Consider the following 22,508-nt stretch of genomic DNA (forward strand, 5'->3'; position numbering starts at 1 on the left):
CAGAAAATTATCTTTGTTGCAAATATCCCTAAGGCCCAGCAGTCAAAACACGAGCGTCTTTCTTCCCGTAACACGTGAGGCTCATTTTTTAAAAGCACTGCAAGTTTTTCACAGTAAAGAACTTCATGGGCATTAACCGAGCTTAGAAGGACAACCTCATCATTTAAAAGGCCTACTTTGTACGAAGTTTCCAAGATTGTCAGGATACATAATTAATAAAATCAATTGGCTTGCATCATGAAAGCGAGCATAGTAACTGGATAAGCAGGTTAACTGGATACTCTAATATTGCAGCTGATCATATTAATTATTGCCAGCCTGTCAGCACCGTGTAAGTATAAGCTGAGTTGTGTATCTTCCTGGAGGTCTTTTTTTTTTTTCTGAACTGCTTTCTGCAAGTAGTCAAAGTTCAAGTGTGCAAATGACTCTAAGTCACGTGGTAAGAAGTTTCCTGACTGACTTAGAGTACTATAAATTAAAAAAAAAAAAACCCAACCACCAAAAGAACCAACAACAACTCACAAACAAACAAAAGCTTTCGTAATTAAAGTGTTGGAAGCAAGTCAAAAATTGTCAGACAAAGCTTGCTGATAAGAATGTGCAAACACACAAAAGAACTGAAAAAAAAATCCAGAATTGAGAACCTGAGTATAGTTTTCCTGCTTTCTTCCTGCTACAAATTGTCTTTCTTAATATAGCCGAATAAAATTAAAACTGTTGTTTGTTATATATACAGTAGTAAAACCTATGCCATTTAGAAGAACTCAGTTTTGAAATAATTCTTTTTCCTAAAATAGGTGACATTTTCTCAGTCCTGTATCATTCGTGATTACAAAATAAACATGTAAATATAAATCAACCACGAGGTGTCATTTAAATCATTAACAACGAATTGATTCTTCACACACAAAAGATGGTGCAGAGCAGCTCTATAGCATAATCTGGGAAGAGCGGGATAAGAAGAGCACGCCGTGATCCAGCAAGTCAACCCCGGTGGGCAGAGCCCTTGCGTGTTTTTGTGGAACATGAAAATATGTGAGTATTGCCAAATTGCTGCGTACGACTCCTGACTGCCTACAGCATCCTGCGCAACATGCGCTTGGGTGAAAACATGAACACAAGTCCTACTAAAGCCGAGCGCGATCTACAGATACTTGGGCCCTGTACTCGGTCGGCACTGGTGAGGCACCACCTGGAGTACTGTGTCCAGTTTTGGGCCCCTCACTACAGCAAAGACACTGGCGTTCTGGAGCGGGTCCAGAGAAGGGCAACAAAGCTGGTGAAGGGTCTAGAGCACAAGCCTTACGAGGAGCAGCTGAGGGAGCTGGGGTTGTTCAGCCTGGAGAAAAGGAGGCTGAGGGGAGACCTTCTCGCTCTTTACAACTACCTGAAGGGAGGGCATAGCAAGGTGGAGGTCGGTCTCTTCTCCCAGGCAACAGGACCAGAGGAAATGGCCTCAAGTTGCACCAGGGGAGATTTAGACTGGATATTATGAAAAATTTCTACACTGAAAGGGTTATCGAACACTGGAAGAGGCTGCCCAGGGAAGTGGTGGAATTGTCATCCTGGAGGTATTTAAAAGACGGGTTAGGTGTGGTGCTTAGGGACACGGTTTAGTGGTGGTTTTGTCAGTATTAGCTTGGACTGGATGATCTTAAAGGTCCCTTCCAACCTAGACAATTCTATGATTCTATATCTGGATCGCCCTCAGAGACAGGCACACGTTCCCAAAGACATCAAGGCCGAAACTGAATTCCAGAGCTCCCGATTTGCTAAAATGCAGCTACACTGTGAACTTGTTTTCTCTGCCAAGAAGCAGGGAGCTGCCTGTTATCACTGCTAAACTCCTTCCAGAATCTCATCAACTTAATTTGAAACTAAAACACGCACTTTCACGCTCCATGGCAGCATGTGGTCCAGACCCACTCTAAGCTGACCCAAGAATGGCTGGAAGAAAGCTTGACAGGCTTCTCTGTTAAGATTCTGGCTCCTTGCCTGACACCACTCCCTTTGCTTTTGCGTGTTCACTCTAAAAAATAAAGCATCATAATGCAGAGTTATCTTTACGGGACTAAATTTAGGAAGCTCACCCAATCAATGGATAAAAATATGTATTATTCATGAGGCCATATTCTAGACTATACTGGGGGAGCTTAGGTTCTGTCACCTGCAGGGGAACATCTCCCACCCCCAAAACAAAAGGTGCACTATACGTTGTATTTATTCTGCTCCATGACCACGATTCTGTATCTTTACAGCTGAATATGGTCAAGAGAAGGAATAGCTTAGCAAAGCCACACTGTCAAGACAGAAGGTACGTGCACACAGTACTCCAAGGTTGTTCTTTTCTGCTAGGGCTGCTGTAATAAATTCAACCCATTTGCACCAATATATATATAGATATATATATATATGTATATATAAAAAAGAGTAGTATCACACAGTGAAAAAGAGAGGCATGGATTTTAATCCATTTATCATCTAACAAATGCATTCGTTTTATTTTGCTACTGAACACAACATTTCTGCTTTAACTCTACCTAAGGTCTTCAGCAGCCTCCTCCTTCTAAAGCCTGCAGATTTTCTAGATATTCGGTGACAGCCTCTATCTCTGCAAACTCCAGTAGTCTGTTGATCAGCTTATCCAGTGCTTCTTTCCCGCTTAGAATTTCCTATGGAAAAAAAAAAAAATAACAACAGACAAAAGCATGACTGACTGCATACATCAGTATTATTCTGCAACGCTGACGACTCAAACGAGGAGCTCCTGGAATGCACTTTGCCTGGAGTCTTATCTTAGCGCATCCACCTGCTGGTGTCCGCGGCTCCCTGTGTGACACCGACACAGTGAGATGTGCAGCCCCCAGGACTTCTGCTGCCTGCCTGTGAAAAGCACGGTGCCTCTGGCAGCAACAAGAGGAGCAATCAGTGCCCTCCTGCCATGCTTTCATGGAACGCAAGGGTTTACATGAAAATCTCCCAGCAAGAACAATCCAGGACTGAAGAACCTAATTCAAATACTGTTGTTCGTGCCAAGAACTAGTTCACTTTCCAAGCAAAGCTTAACTAGTTTTTCTTAGGCAGTTGACCGTTTCAGTTTCACTCAAGAAAAGTAACAAGTTCCCAACACTGAAAAGCTTGACTAACAAAAGTTATTTTTATATAGTGATGGAAATTCTTCCCATTCTCCTCCACCGTTGTATTTGTGTAGCTATTCCCCACTCCATGAAATATTCCACATGCCCTGTGTTCTCTGTAGTTAACCAGGACAGCTGTGGGTACAGTTCAAAAAGTGTTGCTTCTTATGCAACAGCACTTACAGTAAACTGGATATCTAAGCCAAAATATTGAAGGGTCACCCTAAATTTTGTCCTCAAATTAAAAACATTTTCATAAATTTAATACAGAAAAATGCATTACTAGGTACTTTTTTCCCTGTAAAAGAACCCAATAAATAAGATTCAAGCCTTAAATAAAGATTTACTCAGAAATAAGACATCAGGCAATCTTAAAATGAAAGCATTTGGTTTCAGGCTTTTTTAACTGTGGCTTGTGAGGCAAACATAGAGAAAAGTTTTTCTCTTTCTTCACTCCGTTGTTAGAAGGAGGAGGAAAGATTGGCTTGAGGCAAAAATAAAAAAAGTCCTTTGCATCAGGTTTTTCTTTTGGATGTACTAAGCTTCAAGAACCTCAAATAACACTTGCCCAGTTTGGCCAAGGGACTCTCAGAGTTCACTGAGGACTACATGCGGGATCATTTTTCACTTATATAGTAGGAGAAAAATAGGCAGAGAAGTAGAACAGCGAGTTATATCCTGTGCCAGTCACCTTTAGCACTACCCTACAACAAGGCAGGAAAGGAAGTTTAAATTTTCTAAATCTACGATGTTCTGTCAGAGCACAACTAGAACTTTGATTTCCTCATATATATTAAATCATTTTCACAAGGTTTAACTTTTCTTCATATGGTATACATAAGCGTCGTAAGTTTTAAAACTCTCATAAGAAACCGTTACCTTGATATTGCGTGCATCATACGAGATCCTGTGGTCAGTGACTCTGTCCTGGGTGAAGTTATAAGTACGAATTCTCTCTGACTGGGCTCTTGTTCCCAACTGTAGCGAAACAGCAAAAAACAAATTCTACTACATTTTGGTTAAAAAAAAAAATAAAAAAAATCAACTACTACTCTAAAACAGAATAAACTTTAATAGATCAGCCTGTTTCACCTACAAACCTAGTGGTCACTGACAGCTTTTGTAAAATATCATGGCATTACTAAACTGTATTGTTTGATATTTTGCATCATAGACCAAGATTTTACATCCTCCAGTATACTTTTATTCCAGCTCTGCAGCTGGAAGAACTACATAACTCTCAAAAGCCATGCAAGGCAAGAGATATGTCTATACATGTCCTTAGTTCAAAAATTTAAGTGTGTTTTTCTTTTTTGGAGGGTTGTAGCTCCCACAAAAGCTAAGGAGAGTAGGCACCAGTAACAACAGAAGCAGCACAGTCAACGTTGTGGCAAAGCAGTTCCACTAACGTTTGGCTGCCAGAAATTAGCACTGAAGAGGATTAAATTGAGACTACGAAGAGTAGTCCTCTAGTGGTAAAGTGCAAGACTGCAAGCAATTCTAAAAGTTTTAAAGCAGAAATCCAAATGTAGCGTTGTTGTGGGGTTAAACGCTTTATTAAAGTGGAGAATTAAATGCTAAAAATTGCTTAGACAAACAGGTGTCTACTTCAATGGGCTTTTTTGAAAATTTCACCTGTACTCACATGTATATTGCAAAACAGGGAATTTATCGAATATATTCTGAAAGAAAAGGTAATTTACTTTTGCCTGGGTTTCTGTAGTATTCATATAAATGTACTACATCTAAGTACTTTATGCAGCTTTGAAGATTCTCAAGATAATAACAAAAGACAAACGGCTCACTGCTTACAATGGCTGAGTTAATAATCTGCAGGAACAATACATTTAAATGCAACCTGAAATTAGTGATTAAATAGCTAAGAAGGAAATTCTGGAGTACTGAATAATTCTGTAATTCTGAAGTATTTTTATTCCTGTTGATCACTATTGAAGTTTGCACCACAGATGGGAAAATACTCGAAGAATGGGAAAAGAGAAAGAAAAGCACACTTTGCAGCATAACTTGAGGTAACTCCCTCAGGGAAGTTGCTTCTTCCATAATATGTTACCTAAACCCATAGCAAATAAACTGTTACCCAACTGCGAAGTGGCAGGATTGTTTATATTCTTGTTTCTTTCAAAAGCTCTGTATGATCTTATCGAATACTTTGTTTTAGAAACAGGTTAAAATACAACTCTGAGAACTTCTGATCCTAGTTTTCATGGAGGGTAACTCTTTAACTGCTGCTCTAACTGTGTTAACTCTGGCCTTAGTCGGGGGGATTCAATACATGATGATGAGTGCTGCCTTTTGGATAACTCCAGCTACAGTCTTTTGACTCTTTTCTTTCCAGCTACAGGTGATGTTTCTTTTTCATTGTCTGCAAAGTCTACCCTAGCATTGAACTGGGATAAGTAAAAAAACGGATTTACCATTTCAAAGCAGACTTATCATCTTAATATACTGGACTCCCCTCTGCAAGCACACCTGGTCAGACACACACACTCATTTGCTCTGTCACTGTCACTCAAAAAGACCAGAAATAAATCTACAACAGAGCACCCTCTCCAAATTTCATCAATCACGTGTTCTCACCTGCAGTTTTCTGGCACTCTGCTCTTGACTTAGTTGTTTTTCAATGACCTGCTGGTACAGCTTAGCTCTCAGTGTCCGCAGAGCTATTTCCTTGTTCAAAAGCTGTGATCGCTCCTGCTGGCACTCAACCGCTAGTCCTTTACAGAGGGATTCAAGAGAGCTCAGATCAAAAGCCCATTATAGCAAAGAACAAACAAGCTAAATTAATTCTAACACATTAGGCAAATGAAGCCTTCTAGAGTGCTGGTTTGTAGGGCCTTTCAGCCGTAGGATAAAAAGTCATTTTAACACGCTGGCCAGAAACATCAGTATGTTTTTAAATTCTTCTCAGCTGCATCAGCGGCTTTGTTCAGTGCTACAGAAAAGTCAGGGATATTTTAAAATTTCATGAAGCAAATGAGTTTCTGACATTCCCTCCAGAAAATGGATTCACTCCAATTAGCTATCACATGTTAAAAATGTAATTCGCACGGTCTACAGAAGCATGTTTAAAACAGTGTCACACAAGTTTTTAAAGTCTTAGCCTAGACAAGCTCTTAGAGACCAGAAAACTCAATATTCTAGCAGAGCAAGGTGTCTAAACAATACTGGAGAGTCTTGAACTTAATTATGAATAATGAAATAAAGTAAAATAAAGGTCTTTAAAAAAAAAATAGTATTTATTTTTACTTCTCATTTGATTTCTGAAATAAAAAGGCATATAGGAAACAGCTGTTTTCAGGTCACTACCAGAATTTCAGAGAGTCATAGAATGGTTCAGGTTGGAAGGGACCTTATAGATCACCTAGTTCCAACTCCCCTGCCATGGGAAGGGACACCTCCCACTACACCAGTCGGCTCAAAGCCCCATCCAGCCTGGCCTTGAACACTTCCAGGGATGGGGCATCCACAGCCTCCCTGGGCAATATGGACAGACAGCAGAATTTCAATAAAAAAAAAAATCCTGAGAAAGACAGAGTGGTCCAGTATATAAACTACCTTCCCATTCACATACATTTTCCTTCCTATTCAACATATGATAGCATTATCTAGTACTGAGTGAAAACCTTCAACTCTTCTTTTTTCTCAGCCACGTAACTACACAGGTTGCAGCCAGGCAAAGTGCACCCTGGATTGCCAATGGCCATTATTTCTGAAGGTACAGAGCACACAGCACGAATTATTTACATCTTCCATCCCATCCCTGTCACCCTCCATTTGTTCTTTCATCCTTCAAAGACAGTCTATTCATTAAATACTCCCTCTGAAGATAAAACTGGCATAATAGCAACATGCTGACCATTGCGCAACTGGTACATGACCCCTTTCTCACACGTTGCCTTGCTGTAAGAGGGGCAGAACAAGAAGGTGCTACTTCATCGTTTTGCTATAAGGTCCAACCTTGCAAACTCACTCTAAGAGCCAACTTGCAGGATGACAAGTTTTCTCTTCAGGATGCAGATTTAGGCTCATTAGAATTTCGAAATACAGCCAGACTTACCTGTGGGAAGGTGTACAATTCTCACAGCACTATCGGTTTTATTAACATGTTGCCCTCCTGCTCCTTTGGCCCTGAATGTATCTATACGCAAGTCTTTGGGATCCACTTTAACATCAACCTAGAATCAAAGAAAATTACTACTTTCTACTTATTCTAAAAATATTTTGAATGTCTTTTCAACGTTGAAAAAAAAAATCACTCCTCAAAAACCTGCTCTTTTACAACTGTTCCTAAGTAACAGCTATAATTATTATACTTTAAAAAAATGCAATGTCAAATATCTCCGCAAAGCGAGTGATGCTTTAAATATCTAACTTATTTTTTCAAACTCTTTCTCCAGGTGCTTCACAAAACAATGTATGTGTGTGTGTGTGTGTGAAACAAAACAAAATCAACAACTTTGTGTAAAACCACTAGCTTTGGCAGGGAGACTAAGAAATAAGCAAATAACAAAAAACTACTTCTAAGGATCTTGTGCAAGGATCTCGTCCATGAGTCAAGCCAGAATTATTCTTGCAAGACTGCTTAAAAACATATAACTGAGGAAAAACTGGGTGTATCCTGATCCAACATTGGAAACATGAGTCCATGATGACCTGGAACATAGTTTGAGCTCAGTGGATAGGAAAGGAACATTCAGATCTGATCAATGTTGCAAGGAAAGCATTACAAGGAAGCAGGATAATGTGCAGGGAAAGCCTACAGGATCTGGTTTTGTTTATTTTGTGTGTAAATTGCTGGTTTAAGTGAGAACTGCCGGTATCACCGGGAGCTCACAAAGACTAGCCAACACACTCACTCACTCAAATTCAAAGTCCTTGGTTTAACAGAGAAGGACACCAATAATTTGAACGAAACAAAAACAAACCAAAAAAAAAGACCTGCAGAATCACATTACTATGCAACACTGAATATTTTCTTGGATATATTCCCCGTCTTACTACATGATGTAATTTAAAATTGGCTTACTCATAGCAGTCAGCTTCGTGAGTGTTGGGACTGGAATACTCATTGAAGCAATTATTGATTTACATGTCATTTCAGGCAATAGCAAATCTCTGCAAAGCTGCTTCTGATGATCCATTTGAACACATAAGGTACAAAGCCAAGGACTATTGCCTTTCAGAGTCAGAGAACTTGTGGTTCACTTGCTGAAACTTGCACAAAGCACTTGGGTATCAATAAAATCTCAAAACAGTAACAGTAACATCATTTTAAACACCTATTCCAATGCCTAAATGAGTGAGCGGGGATACACCACCTCGTCACCCTGATTAACAGTTATTTTACCTCCTCTGGTTGAGGGAGGACAATAACTGACATTGTCCCAGTGTGAATACGCTGCATTCTTGATGACAGGCCCGTCTCAGGGATTCGTTGGACTCGATGAGTCCCTCCTTCATATTTCAGATGCCTGTAGACATCATCTCCTGAAATATGAGCAGCGGCGTGATGCAACCCACCTAGAGAGACAAATAATGTGTGACAAATATAGCACAGAAACACAGCTTTTAATTTCGTTGTCTTGGTGGAATGTCTGAAGAAGTACTGTACCTATCTCAGCCGGCGTATAATTCACAATGTCAAAGGTCCAGCTTTTATAGTCTGCATAGTTCTGGTACATCTCAAACATTTCTTTAGTGAACTGTTGGCAGATGTCTCCTAAAAATATAAAGGCACTACAACATAAAAAGCAATTCACAAAATGGCAGCCACTGGTTTTTAGATTTAGACGCAACTCTAACCACAATCATTAGACAGATTGACACTCTTCTTCAGAAAATATTACTTTATACCATTAAAGTACAAAAAAAGGCATTAAGAATAACCCATAAGAGGTTTAATAAAGTTGGATGGAGGTTTTAAGCAACCTTTACTGTAGGAACTTTGCTGACCTCCAGTTGTTCTGCCAGCTGTCACTTCCAATATGACATGACTTCTATCATATTTTTCCTTTGGCACTAGAAGCTGGAAAAGCTGAAAAGGAAAAAAAAAAACCAAAACAACACAGAATGTCATTATCTCCTTCATGACTCTGTATCTCCTCTTAATCAAATTTACGGCTGGCCTTCACAATTGCCACAGCTTGACCACACACAACCACTGATTTCTTTTGGCAAACTGGTAAGGAGGACTGAAAACTAGTCCTACTAGTTGCAACTAGTTGCAATAGCCATTACAACTCAGTGCAGTCGGAGTGGAAATGGGATATGCTGGTGCATCCACAATAAAGCTAGCTGAAAATTTGATCCCGCTAAGTCAGGTACCAGGTCATCCACTCCAGCCCCAACTACCTATGAACACAAAGTTATTAGCTATAACCCAGCCAATCTTTACATTAATCTTATTTTTCAGAAAGTCCCATTTCATATTATCTCAATCTGAACATAGAAATGAGACCAAATATTGAGCTCTCCACTGAATTGTTTCAGCTTCTCTGCTTATAATTAATTTCCCCACCCATGGAGTGCTGTCCGCTGAAGAGAAAATGAAAGACTGCAAGTTCCAATCAGAAATCTTTCAAGAATGCATGCTCTGCTGCCACAAACAGTTACTAGGATGTCATGTCAGGTCTCAATAGCACAGACTTGCCACTTTTTTAATTCCCTTCAGCATCTGCAGACAGACAAGCAAGCAACGAAAAATGACTAAAATAATAAGCTTCTAAGACACAGTCATCAGCAAGAAGCTTACTAGTAATTAATGTTGCCACTTCTTCTCAGGGAGAATAGAGAGGCTGGACTTCTATTTCATTAAATGCAAGTGTCAGAAGCTATTGGTAAGATCACAAAGGAATGTTTTTCTGACAACTTTATTTACAAAGCCATATAATTTTACCTCAGGCTCACCTTTCTGCACAACATGTTGATTTTTTTATCCAGGGTTTCCTTCTCTTCTAAGGCAAGCTCTAGAAGTTGTTTCTCATCTCTGCTGTCTAGCTCTAAATTCAACAGGAACAGATGTTAGCCCATGTCACCTAGCTTAGAGCAAACTGAAATACAGCTGATCAAAGGCATGCACTGCAGCACATAAAAGCTTGCAGTTGCATTTTGCCAGTATGAAATATCAAAGAAGAGCAGCCCAAACCAGGATGCATACTGCTAACTAAATGATCAGATTTTTCACGCATGCTGAAGGAGTAGCGGATATCTTACCTCTCAATCTCTACCTTAGGGCTCAAAGTCTGCATTAAATAGATGCCAGTCCCACGGGACAGTTACTCAATCTCAGTTATAGTGATGGTTATGTTACACAGATTGACAGTCCAGGGGTAAACCCAGAAACTGATTTAACAAAATATGCCAAAAAACATGCCTGCAGACAAGAAGTGCCTCAGTTTCCCATATTACAATTTTTTCATGAAGCAAAATTTTTTGTTTCTAGGCTTGCCCAGATACACCCATATATTCCACAATTCTTAGGCAACTCATTAAGGTGAGCACTACAAATAATGGTATGATGATAATAATGAGGTTTCTAACCTTCTGCCTCCTGCTACTCAAGAGATCACCGAGACGTGGGAGTTATGGATGCAAGTCATCAGGATGTGGGAGACCTCACTTTGACTCTTTGCTTTGCTTAAGGAGATTCCCTTCCCCTCTCTTCAGCACATGAGACTACAATCTGGAGTACCGTGTCCAGTTTTGAGCTCCCCAGTACAAGAAAGGCATAGAAATACTGGAGTGAGTCTAGTTGAGAATCACCAAGATGACCAAGGGCTGATGGAGCAAAGGATGTATGAGAAGAGGCTGAGAAAATTGTGTTTGTTCCCCCTTAAGAAAATCAGAGGGAGGAAAGGTTTTATTGTTGTGTACAACTACCTAAGAGAAAGACGAAAAGATGGAGACAGACTCTGTATGTCATGATAAAAGGAGACATAAACTGGAATATGGGAAGTTCTGATTAGATATTGGGATAACTATTTTCACCCTCAGGATGGTCAGACATCTGAACAGGGGCTCAGAGACGTTGTAGGGTCCCTGTCCTTGGATATATTCCAAACTCAACTGGACAAGGCCCTGGACAACCTGCTCTAACTGGTCCTGCTTTAAGTAGGACATCAGACCAAATGACCTTCGGAGGTCCCCTTCAAACTGAATTATTTGATGATTCTGTGATTAGCCTGCCCCTTTCCACATTTTAAAGCTTACTACCAGACAAGGAAACATTCTCAGGTAAAGCTAGGAGAAGCTCCAACCCTCTTCTGCTATGGAGACTCCAGTTTACAATAGTTAAAGAAAACCTGCCACTACCAAAATAGGGACTATCCTCTCCTTTTTATCTTTCTTCCCACCAGCTGAGGAGTGGCTCTGTCACTCAGCTCACCAGAACATAAGCCAATTCAACTCACCAAAAGAAAAAAAGCAGGTCTGGTTAAATAAATGCATATATTTTACCATGCCAAGCTGAACTAGATTTCATTTACAACCGAACAATCACCAGCACAAATGAACAGCTGGGAGTGCAAGCAAAGGAGGAAAGAAACAAAGAGAAGGAGAAAGCCCTATGCCTTCTGGCCAGCTTGGAAACCGTAGGTTTGCCTCAGATGCAGCATAAAACCAGTCACTTAGCAGCTGAATGCATCTCCTCGCCTGGCATTACCAGTTGCCTGAGCTCTGGATTCTGCGGCAGAAATCAGGTATCTCAAAGGCAGGCGCAAGGATCGTGGGCTACACATCTCTGGGCATCTGGAGCCTGGTTCCCATTCACAGCAGCTAACACACAGACACACAGACATTTACTGGTGGCCCCATCAGAGAGTTTTAAGAACTAAATGGGCTGGGATGTTGAACCAGCTTTGTACACTGGGCAAGGACAGCAGCAGCTCTTCCATATCACAGTTCTGCATTTATGCTCTGGGTCTTTTTTCCTTAAATAAAAGATGTCAGATCAACACTTGAAACTAGCATCCCCTGTACATAAGGCAAGAACTGTATAAATTTCCCGACCAGTATGTCATGACTCCAACTCAAAGCTCGTACTGAATCAAACGCTTCTAGCTGGTCCAAAAAGCATCATTATTGATTAGTTACATAAACAGTATCAAATTAACTACTGTCAGCAGAGATGAAAGAATGGTCTGGTGGTGACCAACGAGCTTGAGGTTCAAAGGATTGGCATCCTATTCCTACCTCCCTGCAAACTTGACCTTTAAGAATTCACTTAATCTACCCTGTGATTCACATCACCAGTGGCAAACCAGGAAATAAAATTTTTCTCCTTCACTGAGTGTTGCAAATATAAAATCCTAAAGCAATTGTGAGGAACTACAGAGAAGAGGATAAGTTAGGGAGCTAAACGGAACGCAAAGAGCAGTCAAACGAAGGGAACACCTGTGTTTTAAATTGGCCACACGATAAACAGTACAGATAGAATAATTTGGCTCCATTTAATTAAATTCTTGGCTGTAATTTTCCTTCATTCTTTTCATTTCCCTTCTTTCAACTAGAACTCACTCCATTCATCCACATCATAATTTATGGAATTAGAAAAATTCTTCATTATGTTTACTTGATCCAAAAATAGCCTTCTTAAGTTGAAGTATGAATTTTCCAGTGTTTTCTTAATACTTTCTAATTCTTCCAAGAACATTTCTTTTTCAGTTTTAAATTTTTGTCCCTTCTCACCTTCACTCTTTTTCCTCTTTCTCCAATGCAGGGAACTTGAGAGGGGTGGGGATTAAAACATTTTCAATAACCACTGTTTTTTTCAAAAGCACAAACATCTATTTATTTCTAAAACTAAAGAACACAAATGTTTTCTACCTTTCTAAACATTTTACCAGCTTTATTTCAACATGGCATTTATTGTTTTATCAATAACCCTTCATTCTCTCTGAAAAACACCATGAACTTTCATACTTCTCCATTTACACTGCTGACTACGCTTTTCTCCTGTCCTTTGTTTTTCCCTTGCTTCAGTTCTTTAATGTAAACCCCATTCTCTCCAGGCCAGCATTCCCCTCTCTTGGCTTAATACCTCCTCTCATGGTTTAATACCATGTAGCAGAATGGATGACATTTTTTCTTTCCTACTTTGTGCACCTCCTCACACTTTTAACAATGTTTTTTTGTCAAAATGTTGCACCGTTACTGGTGTTGTAAACTCTTTTACTCCCTGCGTACTTTCTTATTCCTGAACGGTATAAAAAACAGCGACAATTTTTAATTCTTTTTTACCCCAACTTCTATTGTAGCAGAGTATTGAAAAATTGAAAAGCAACAGCTTCTTAGGCAACCATCATTTTTTATTCCTTGAAGGACTATTCAAATATTTTCAAAGAAATATTAGCTTTTGCCATTTAAATTGTAATCTGACAATGCATGTCATAATGAAAATTCATGTAATTTACTCAATAAGTATCAATGACCTGGCTAGATGGAATCCCGTTTTAAATAACACATGTGAAGTCTGCATCTATCAGATGTATTAGGCTCACTAAATTTTCTCCTTCAGCTCACACTGCTCTTGGTTCTTAAAACAAACATTTTCAAACTATTTCTGCTAGACGGATAGCCCTGAAATTCCAGACGATCCCTACTCTCCCAAGCTGACTATATGAAGACCTCAAACTGAAGTGAGGTGAGATGAAAAATGAAAGGATTTGGTCGGATGCACAAAGCCCTAGCAGCACGCAGGCTCTCAGGAGCAGGCAGGACCAAAGTGTTCCAGGGCTGGCTTAACTTACTTAAAAGCTTTCTTTAAAGCCTGGGCAACGAAGTTTATCGCAAGCAAAGCTACTGTTTTGAAACAAGTAAGTAGACGTCTGCTCCTTACCTCTGCACATAGCTTCTAACTCCTGACCTTCCCTTTCAGCCTCTTTGATTTCTTGAAATGCAGCTGCAATGGGGGACAGATCGGCACATCTTTTCCGCAGGGTTCTTTGCTCAAAGTCATTTATTGAGTCAGCATTTAACAGACGACTAACCTGCTGGTATTCTTTGCTTAGAGTCTCCAGATACTTCTGCACAGCCTCATGCTTCCACAACGCTCGAGAATCCTGATGTTTTTTCCTATGCCGACTGTTAAAAGACAGAGTGAATCTAGACGTGTCCAACAAAGATTTTGGCCTCCAAAATCCACACTTGTGCAGTCCCACCACATAAGTTATCTTCTTTGCAAGAGGAGGGAGAAGACAGCTGTGAAGTTGACCATGACAGTAGCAACTGGCAAGCAGGCTCTTAAAAAGACAGACGCTATGGAAAGGCTTCATTTTTGTTTTTTACTTTTCCACCACCTGAAATTAAAAGTAGACAGTACATGGACCACTGTTATTCTCTAGTAAAAGAGCGCGTTCTATTAAAAAAAACCCACAACCGAACAAGCACAAGAACTGCATCAGGCCAAATCCTATTCTTGATTACACCAACACAAATGCAACTGTCATGGACAAAACCAGGATAAAAGTCCTGGTTTAAAACAGGAACACTTATCAGCACCATTACACTGACTGAGGGCTGGAAAAGGTCTCTTCCCCTCCTCCTCAGTTTATTTATGCTGTGAAAAAGCTACTGTAGATGTGGCTTTTCAGGCAACAGCTTTATTTTTCCATATGTCTCATTGGAAAAATCCAACTATTTCATGCCTTACCAGTGAAAAAAAAATATTGCTCAGAGAAGAGGTGCAGAATTATACATAGAGAATGTATGAAATGTGCAGAACTAATGTGCAAAGTCATACCCACTACCATAACAAGATATAACTTTGGCAGGAGGACATTAGGAACATCGAACTGACCTTGCAGCAGATTAGTCAATAGGACTACAACACACTTGCAATAAATTACTCATGCATATATGTACTATGTAAGACATAAGCACAGCACTTTATGTCCCATGTACTCCTTCCCATGATATATTTACATATAAGTGTTATAAATATTTTCTGTCCAAAAAAGTAAGTACTCTGAAATGCAACCCCTGTATTTTTCTGAGACACTTGGCCTACAGCTTTGCAGGACAAAGGCTCCCTTTAGCATCACTGTTGCTCTAGGAAAGATCTTTTCCCTCTTCATTTTATAACACAAACATGGCAAACTACACTATGAATTCTTACTATGTTCTAAAAATGTATATTGGAGTGCAAGGGTCTACCAAGAGGACTAAAGTGAAATCATTCTTATTCTAGGACTACTCACACAGAAAAGGTCTGACAAATAAAGAAGCACTCCTTAATATCTCTGCCAGTGCCACAATCCCATCTGTCTACTGATTTTTACAAAAGTGGATTCCAAGAAAATGAGAGTATGAAACTTTTGCAGCAGGATCTCCTTGAAACATACACTTCAGTTTTCTGACACAATTATTTTTTACTCATCAGTGACAAGACCTTCTGTGCATCTTCAGGCATTTTATTAACAAATTACTATGACATTCTGACTACTCAACTCACCCATTATCCTCCCCTATTTACTTTCATCCATTTGTCCACAATGACTAATAAGCAATATGCAGTAAAACCAGAAGTACTGCATCTTGCTAGCCAGGATGCCTGTTTTACTGCCTACAGAAGGAGGGAGGCACCTTTATTGTACTTCTGCACCTTCCACAGATTCCCAGCCAGCAGGTGCTACTGAACCCTCAGTGGCATCTTCAGGACTGCTGTAATTTACAGAAAGCCAACACTACCCCTCATGGCTTCTTCTAGTGACTAAAGCTGGCTGTAGCAGAGGGATCATGTTCCCTTCACCAGCAACACAGCAAAAGGCACAAATCAGGCTCATCATTTACAATCCTGGGCTTAGTTGCTCACAGGCACGTGTAGACTCAATTCCAAAAGACCTAATTCTGCTGATGGTACTGGAATTGCTCCAGGCCTGCATGGCCCACCACAGAATCATAGAGTGGTTTGAGTTGGAAGAAACCCTAAAGATCATCTAGATCCAACCACCCTGCCATGGGCAGGGACATCTCCCACTAGACCAGGCTGCTCAAAGTCCCATCCAGCCTGGCCTTGAACACCTCCAGGGATGGGGGTTTGGTCAAGTGCTAACCATCAACTCATTTTTAAAATATTAATTTTACATCTTGTTTAATTAATTAATAAATTCAATATATTTACTTTTAATATTCATTATAAATTAATTTATAATATAAAATATTAATTATAAAAATGTAAAATCTTTATAGAAAATATTAATTAATTATATTAATTTTTTTTACTGGCATAGTTAAGAAGCAATGTACTCAAATAATAACAGATTTGTACTATAGTACACCAGATTTTAGTAACTTCTTTATGTGACAAAATTACCCTGTGCACATTCACAAATCAAAACCAGTAAGCAAAAGTGACAACTGTAATTGTCTTATTACAATATAACTTAGTTATGTTACTTACATAACAAAAAAAAAAAATTTCCAGACAAGAAAGAGTTATTAATGCTGTGACCACTTTTACGAGGTTTTAAAAATCATTTCTAAGACACCATTAACCTCATGCAAATTAATTCAGGCATGTAAGAATATGTAGGTACACGGAAGGAGCATGTATTTCAAAGCATGCTGTAAGAGGAACAGCTCAAGGCCGTGCTGCCGAGGCCACTTTTCATACACCTCTGCCTCTCACCCAGAGCAAACCCCCCAAAAGCTGTGCACCAAGTCCCCCGGCAGCCCTCCCCCATTCCAGGGGTTACGGGTGGACGCGGAAGGCAGCAACAGGCAGGAGCAGGCAGAGGTCATGCAGCAGCAGCGGAGAGCGGCTGTGTGGGACACGGGGGGATCCACTCCCCGTCACCCACCGAGGAGCTTTGGCACTCACCGTCTGCACGCATTGGCGCCAGATGGATCCTACCTCGAAATAGGAGGCCATGGCAGACAGGAAGTAAAGCGGAAAAACTCCCAGTCCCAGCATGCCTGCTAAAAAACACGACTCCCGGCATGCTTCAGCTTCGGCTCAGGCCTGCGTGACCAGCTGGCCAGCCCTCCACAGCACGGCCAGCCTGCAGGGGCACGGGGTACCCTTACCAAAGGTCTACCCGCATCGCTCCAGCAACGTCGTCAGTAAAGGTGGGCTTTGCTTGGCTTTGTGAAATGCAAGCCCCCAAATTAAAAATGGGGAATGCGACCGTAAAAACAGCTCTTAATTTTCCGTATCTTCCTCACAGTAACACACTCTGACTTCAGCAATGCGTTGGGAGAAATGGCAAGAGTAACAACACCTGGGAATATTTCACTTCTGTTTCCAACTTCTAAGCTGTTCTATGACATACACTCTTCCATGTATTTTCCCAAAACGTGGGCTGAAAATACACATCATTTCAAATCTGGTTATTCAAAGGCTAATTTCAGAGAAGTTTGCATAAAACAACATTAAGTTCCACTTTATGTCAAAGCTCCCTACTGAATTATATTTAAAATGAATTATTACTATGCTACTAAAGACAAACATCAGTTATAAAATATTAATAAACATATAACCATTCAGATTATCATTCCACTAATGGGCTGCAGCTTCCTAATAAGGTATGTTTTAAAACATACTATGCATATGCACATTTTAATAGATAGTATTAAACAGATTATACAACTACCTCGCTAATTATATTTGCATTTTAAAAAGACTTAAGTAACATTGTTTTTTTATGCCTATAATCACCTAAAAATACACTTTACTTACTCTTTGCTATCTATGCTACAGGAGGGAAATGTATTCAAACATTTAAGATGAAAAATTCTGCTGCTTGAGACTGTTTAATGTTTCCCATAGGTGCACACTTGAATTGAAAAGCCATTCTTTCTTCTGAAGTTTGCTTTATTCCAGTAACTTTCCCCACCTCATTTATATTTAAGCAAATTCAGCTCCGCTGTAAATGCTTGAAAACCCACTGTGCACTGAGTTTCTTTCTTCCCAGCTACTGTCAATCAACAGGATTTTAAAAAGGTAAAAATTTGGTGTTTGGCACATATAGCATCTATGGGGTTTGCTGAGGTAAATACTCCAAAAGACCGAAAATGAGACTGATAGGGAGGATTTGGATCAAACCTCATTGGCACCTAAATGACAACTAATGGCATGTCTAGATCTGAGGACAGATTCTGGCTCTGCTCCATCCCCCAGGACAAAAGGTAAGGCAGACAAATTAAAAGGCTCTTCCAGAGAAAAGGACCCACCCCAGAGCCAATCCAATCTACAAAGGGGCCACAGCAAACAGCACCCTGAAAGCTCCAAGGCACTTCCCCAGGCCTGAGCCTGCTGGGCTGAGCTGTGCAACGCCACCGTCCAGACACCGTCCCCACCACCCCTCACTCTTCTGCCGCTGCAACTTAGACCTCAGTCAAAGGAAATAATAAAATTATCCTTGCATTGGGACTCTAAGTATGCAATCTGATACTTAAAAATCTTGGGAAGGTAATCTATGGGAGGACAACCGAGAAGCTAGTAAGAACATGAAAGCAAACCACAAACTAAAAAATTGATTTTAAGAGAAGAGGGTAGGCAAAGGAAAATCAAATAAACTTCTACTCTAGCCAGTAATAGTTCTTGCATTAAAGCCTCTGATTAAATATGATTGTGATTCTCAGCCATCCCTACCAGGCAGCAGCCTGGGCAGGGACCACATGGCCAAGACAAGAGCTGGACCCCATACTGTCAGCAGGGTTCCCAGATACACCATCAACCACAGGACCTAACCCATGTATCTCATATTCAAAGCATATAAGATAACACCCTTTCCCCATATTTACCATATGCTTTTAGAATGCAATATGGGAACTGAGTATGAAGGATGGGAAATCCCGTTGCCATCTGTCCTTCCACCTCCTTCATGGTTTGCTTTGATGCCTTAAAACCTGCGTGGCTGAAGCAGCTGCCTACGGAGCTGGTGAGGACCAGTGGTTTGGGGATGGAGGCTGCTTGGGGCAGGGTGCCACTGCCTTCCTCAGCCACCATGGCAGCCCACAGAGACAACGGGTGGAGAAGGGAAGAGTGACAGAAGTACAGCAAGGCTTCAGGACAGACATGGCGGTCCTGTACTTGAAAATCTGGCAATCCTAAACTGCCAATTGCTTTAGAAACTGGAGGCAAAGAAATGGCTCATGAGACAAAGCAGGCTCCAGGCCTTACAATGTGCTTGTCCCTGCCCACACAGAGGCCCTTTTTCGCTCAGGGGGCCCTAACCGGGTTTAGCGATCTGCAAGCACCGTGCCACAAACTTCTACGGATACCAAGTGATTTTGACAGGTCATGGAGCAACGTGAGAGACCTGGCAAAATGACACAGTTGTTATAATGTACATATCACTTTAATATTGCTCCCCCCTTTCAACCCAAATAGCTTGTCAACTGACTTCTGAATTCTTTCTGTTTGAAGGAAAAACTGGTGACAAAACCATACGCGTCTCGAATACAGTCCTGTTTATTAACAAAGCCTGTAGAAAGAGCTTTGTTTTGACCAGCACAGTGGGATTAAACGACAAGAAGTTTTCTTGACTGCGATCCCAAACCTCACTTTTAACTAGAGCTCTGCCTCCCCCAAAAGCTCCCTTCTTTGTTTATTCTCGCCCAGCTAGCCTACAAACGTTTCTTTTATTGCCTCCTTGCTTTCCTTTTCTTGCTGCTTTTAACACAGATTTTTAATACAGACACATGTCTAAATGCAAATCGAAGCCCTGCCTCTTATTTGCAATTTGTTTATTTTCAGACAGCATCCCTTCCAGTATTTGGACTAGCAGGAAACAGAGATCTTTAGCTGTCAAGAATAGCCTTACTGCTTCAGACCAAAGGTCCACCTAGCACGATATTTGCCTGACCATCTCAGGGATGCATCTGTTTTATCACTCAAGCCAGCCGGCGGCATAACATGCCTTTTGCTAAGACAGAAAACTAGAGCTCATAAAGTCTAGGCTTCAACTAGTTATAAACAGTGCCGAATACATGCTGTGGTACAACCAGGCTCTGAAAACAACGCAGCAGGGCAAAGCCAAGTTGGCCATCCTTGTCAACAGTACTCCTGCTTTGAAAAAATCAGATACCGAATACAGCAGTACTCCACCATGTAGCAGAAAGAACAGTGAATTGGGTACAGCATGTGGAAAATACCCATACTGCTGTCAGTGACCCATGATTAGAAGCATGCCGGAACAAGAGAGTGAGAAATAAACACAATAAAGATAGCCCTTCTACAAAGAAACTTATTACTGACCATACATCTAAACAGATTAACAAAACAACACCAAAAAGAACCACCATCTACAAAAAGTGGCCATAAACTGATGCTCAGCTACGAGGAACCAGGAAAGCATACACTGTGCTGCTTTAACATTCTCCTCACCCTTGCTATTTTCATCTCAGGAGGCTTCCAAAGCCTACCACAGTATTATTTTTTTTTTCTAATTATTAGTCCCCAAGTTCGGCCATCATCCAGGTTACTCTCTTCCGAGAAAATGTCCACTCTCTTGTTCCCTCTTTTCGCCTGAAAGGAAAGCAGCTATCATGTCCATCAGCTTCAGCACTGGCCAAGTCAAAGACATGCTGCTTGGGATGCTGTCACAGTCACCTACTTTATGTGTAACCAAATAAAATATGTTAAGTACACAGCTTTTCTAATTAGCTCTTGTTATAGACTGGTTTCCACACACTTGCTTTACTGTGGGTATCTATCACGTTCATCATCTGGGGCAGTAGGTGGATAACCACATTATTACAAAATTAATATCCTTTTAAAACATACCAAAATATAATTAATATTTTTAAAGGGTAATTACATAAACAGAGATTCTAATTGAAGCTGCCTAATTTTTTTTTCCCCTGTAAGATGGTCCTTTTTAATTGGTTGTAACCTTGACAGTTTAACTAGTTTTCCTTCTAAGCAAATGCCCCAGGCCATGTGGGTTTGGTGTTTATGGTTGGTTATTTTTTGTTTTTTTTTTTTTAAATTTTTGCAAAGATTCATTTAAGAACGATTTCTGGGAATAACGAGAAGAAAAAATTATTTCCAAAAGACCTTAAACCTCCTTTGGCGAAGGAGCCAAGCCACAAATAAACACTTACTGTTCTAAGCGGGCACGATAGCGCTGCGAAGCTTTACATAACCAGCTGCTGAAAAACGCATTAAACGCAATAGATGACATCCCCGCTTGCTCGAAGTCTGACTGCTAAGTTTGCTGTTCTTTCCTTAAATTACCAGCCTGGGCACGGCGAGCCAGCAGCCGCTCAAAGCTCTACAGTTTTGTACAGACTTTGCTCTCCTCCAGCAATCCCTCCCAAGGCTTTCAGGCAGCCTGGCTCTCCGAAATAACCAGTTTAAAGCGAGCTGGTGGGATGGCGGCCACCACAACCGGGTTACCAGGGGTAGAGGAGCGGGGCGGCCACCACACAGAAGGACACTTTCTGCCCACCCAGCCGCGGCCGGAGGAGGCCAAACCGCTGCAAAAACCCCCTTCGCCTTAGAAACCGCCGCAAGCCGGGCGAGCGGGAGTCGGGATTTGGGACAAACCTCAGCGGGTGGGAGCCCCCTTGCTTCCCTCGGGACCTTGCCGAGGGCTCCCCGCCTCAGGGCCGCCGGCTGGGCCCGCGGCAGGTAACTCCCCTCAGGGCCGACCAACAGCGAAACCTCCCCTCACGCCGGGGGATAAGAGGCCGAGGCACCGCAGAAGACCCCCTCGCGCCCTGGCGGATCCCCCCCCTTCACGTCCCGGCTCGACACGGAGCAGGGTGTATGTGTGAGGGGGGGGAAGCAGCGGGTGGCCGCCTGGCGGCGGTGCGCCTGCGCGGAGGGGACCCCGTCTGCCATTTTGCAGCGTCAGGCGGGCCGGCGAGGCCTCCCCCGGCAGCTGCGCAGAGGGGCCGCGCTCCCGCGCCGCGTCTGAGGGGAGCCGGCGGGGAGGGCGGTGCAGGCCAATGAGTTAAAGAGTCGCCGCCGCCGTTCGGGCAGGAGTCGCGCCGCCGAGTCCGGGGTTCTCCTTCCCCCTCCCCTTCCCCTCCCTCGTACCGACAGCCGCTGGGCCACCCCCGACACCCCCCCCCTCCCCCCACCCCCCCTTCCTCCTGCCGTGCCTGCCCCGGGGCCGCCCGCACCATGCCGTCTGTGCCGCTGCCGCCCAAGGAGAGCAACCTCTTCAAGCGGATCCTGGTGAGCTACCAGCCGCGCTCCTCTCTCTCTCTCTATCTTCTCTCTTCCCCCGGCGCTTCTCCCTCCTCTTTCCGCTCGCACACTGGCCTTGCTCGGTGCCCTCCGACCCGCGGCGCGCCTCACTTCGCCCGCTGCCGGAGTTGGCTCTGGCCGAGCGAAAGAGGATGCGGCGGCCGTGCTCGCCCGGGGAGGGAGCCGCCGGCGCCTCCTCGTCCCGGTTCGTC

The 22,508-nt window shown here is 42.0% G+C and overlaps 2 protein-coding genes across 4 annotated transcripts in view; one reads left to right on the forward strand and one right to left on the reverse strand.

Annotated features, from left to right (window-relative positions):
• Positions 1-2,444: 2,444 nt before the first annotated feature.
• MTRF1 (mitochondrial translation release factor 1) lies at positions 2,445-21,860 on the reverse strand. The gene is given in 12 exon segments (XM_074564703.1): positions 2,445-2,672; positions 4,017-4,115; positions 5,736-5,872; positions 7,216-7,333; positions 8,506-8,678; positions 8,770-8,877; positions 9,111-9,192; positions 10,065-10,156; positions 13,993-14,431; positions 14,433-14,452; positions 16,975-17,455; positions 21,649-21,860. Coding segments are annotated over 11 exon segments (1,512 nt in total). The 5' UTR covers positions 17,096-17,455; positions 21,649-21,860; the 3' UTR covers positions 2,445-2,549.
• Positions 21,861-21,933: 73 nt separating this feature from the next.
• NAA16 (N-alpha-acetyltransferase 16, NatA auxiliary subunit) overlaps positions 21,934-22,508 on the forward strand; it is a 71,121-nt gene continuing 70,546 nt past the window's right edge. The window contains exon 1 of one of the 3 annotated variants that reach the window (XM_074564666.1): positions 21,934-22,284. In XM_074564666.1, coding sequence (XP_074420767.1) covers positions 22,231-22,284 — 54 coding nt within the window. In that variant the 5' untranslated portion in view covers positions 21,934-22,230. The remainder of the gene's footprint in view (positions 22,285-22,508) is intronic. The other 2 variants (XM_074564688.1, XM_074564679.1) reach the window with 2 other exon arrangements.

This window comes from Larus michahellis, chromosome 1, assembly GCF_964199755.1.
Source record: "Larus michahellis chromosome 1, bLarMic1.1, whole genome shotgun sequence".
NCBI classification, from domain to species: Eukaryota; Metazoa; Chordata; class Aves; order Charadriiformes; family Laridae; genus Larus; species Larus michahellis.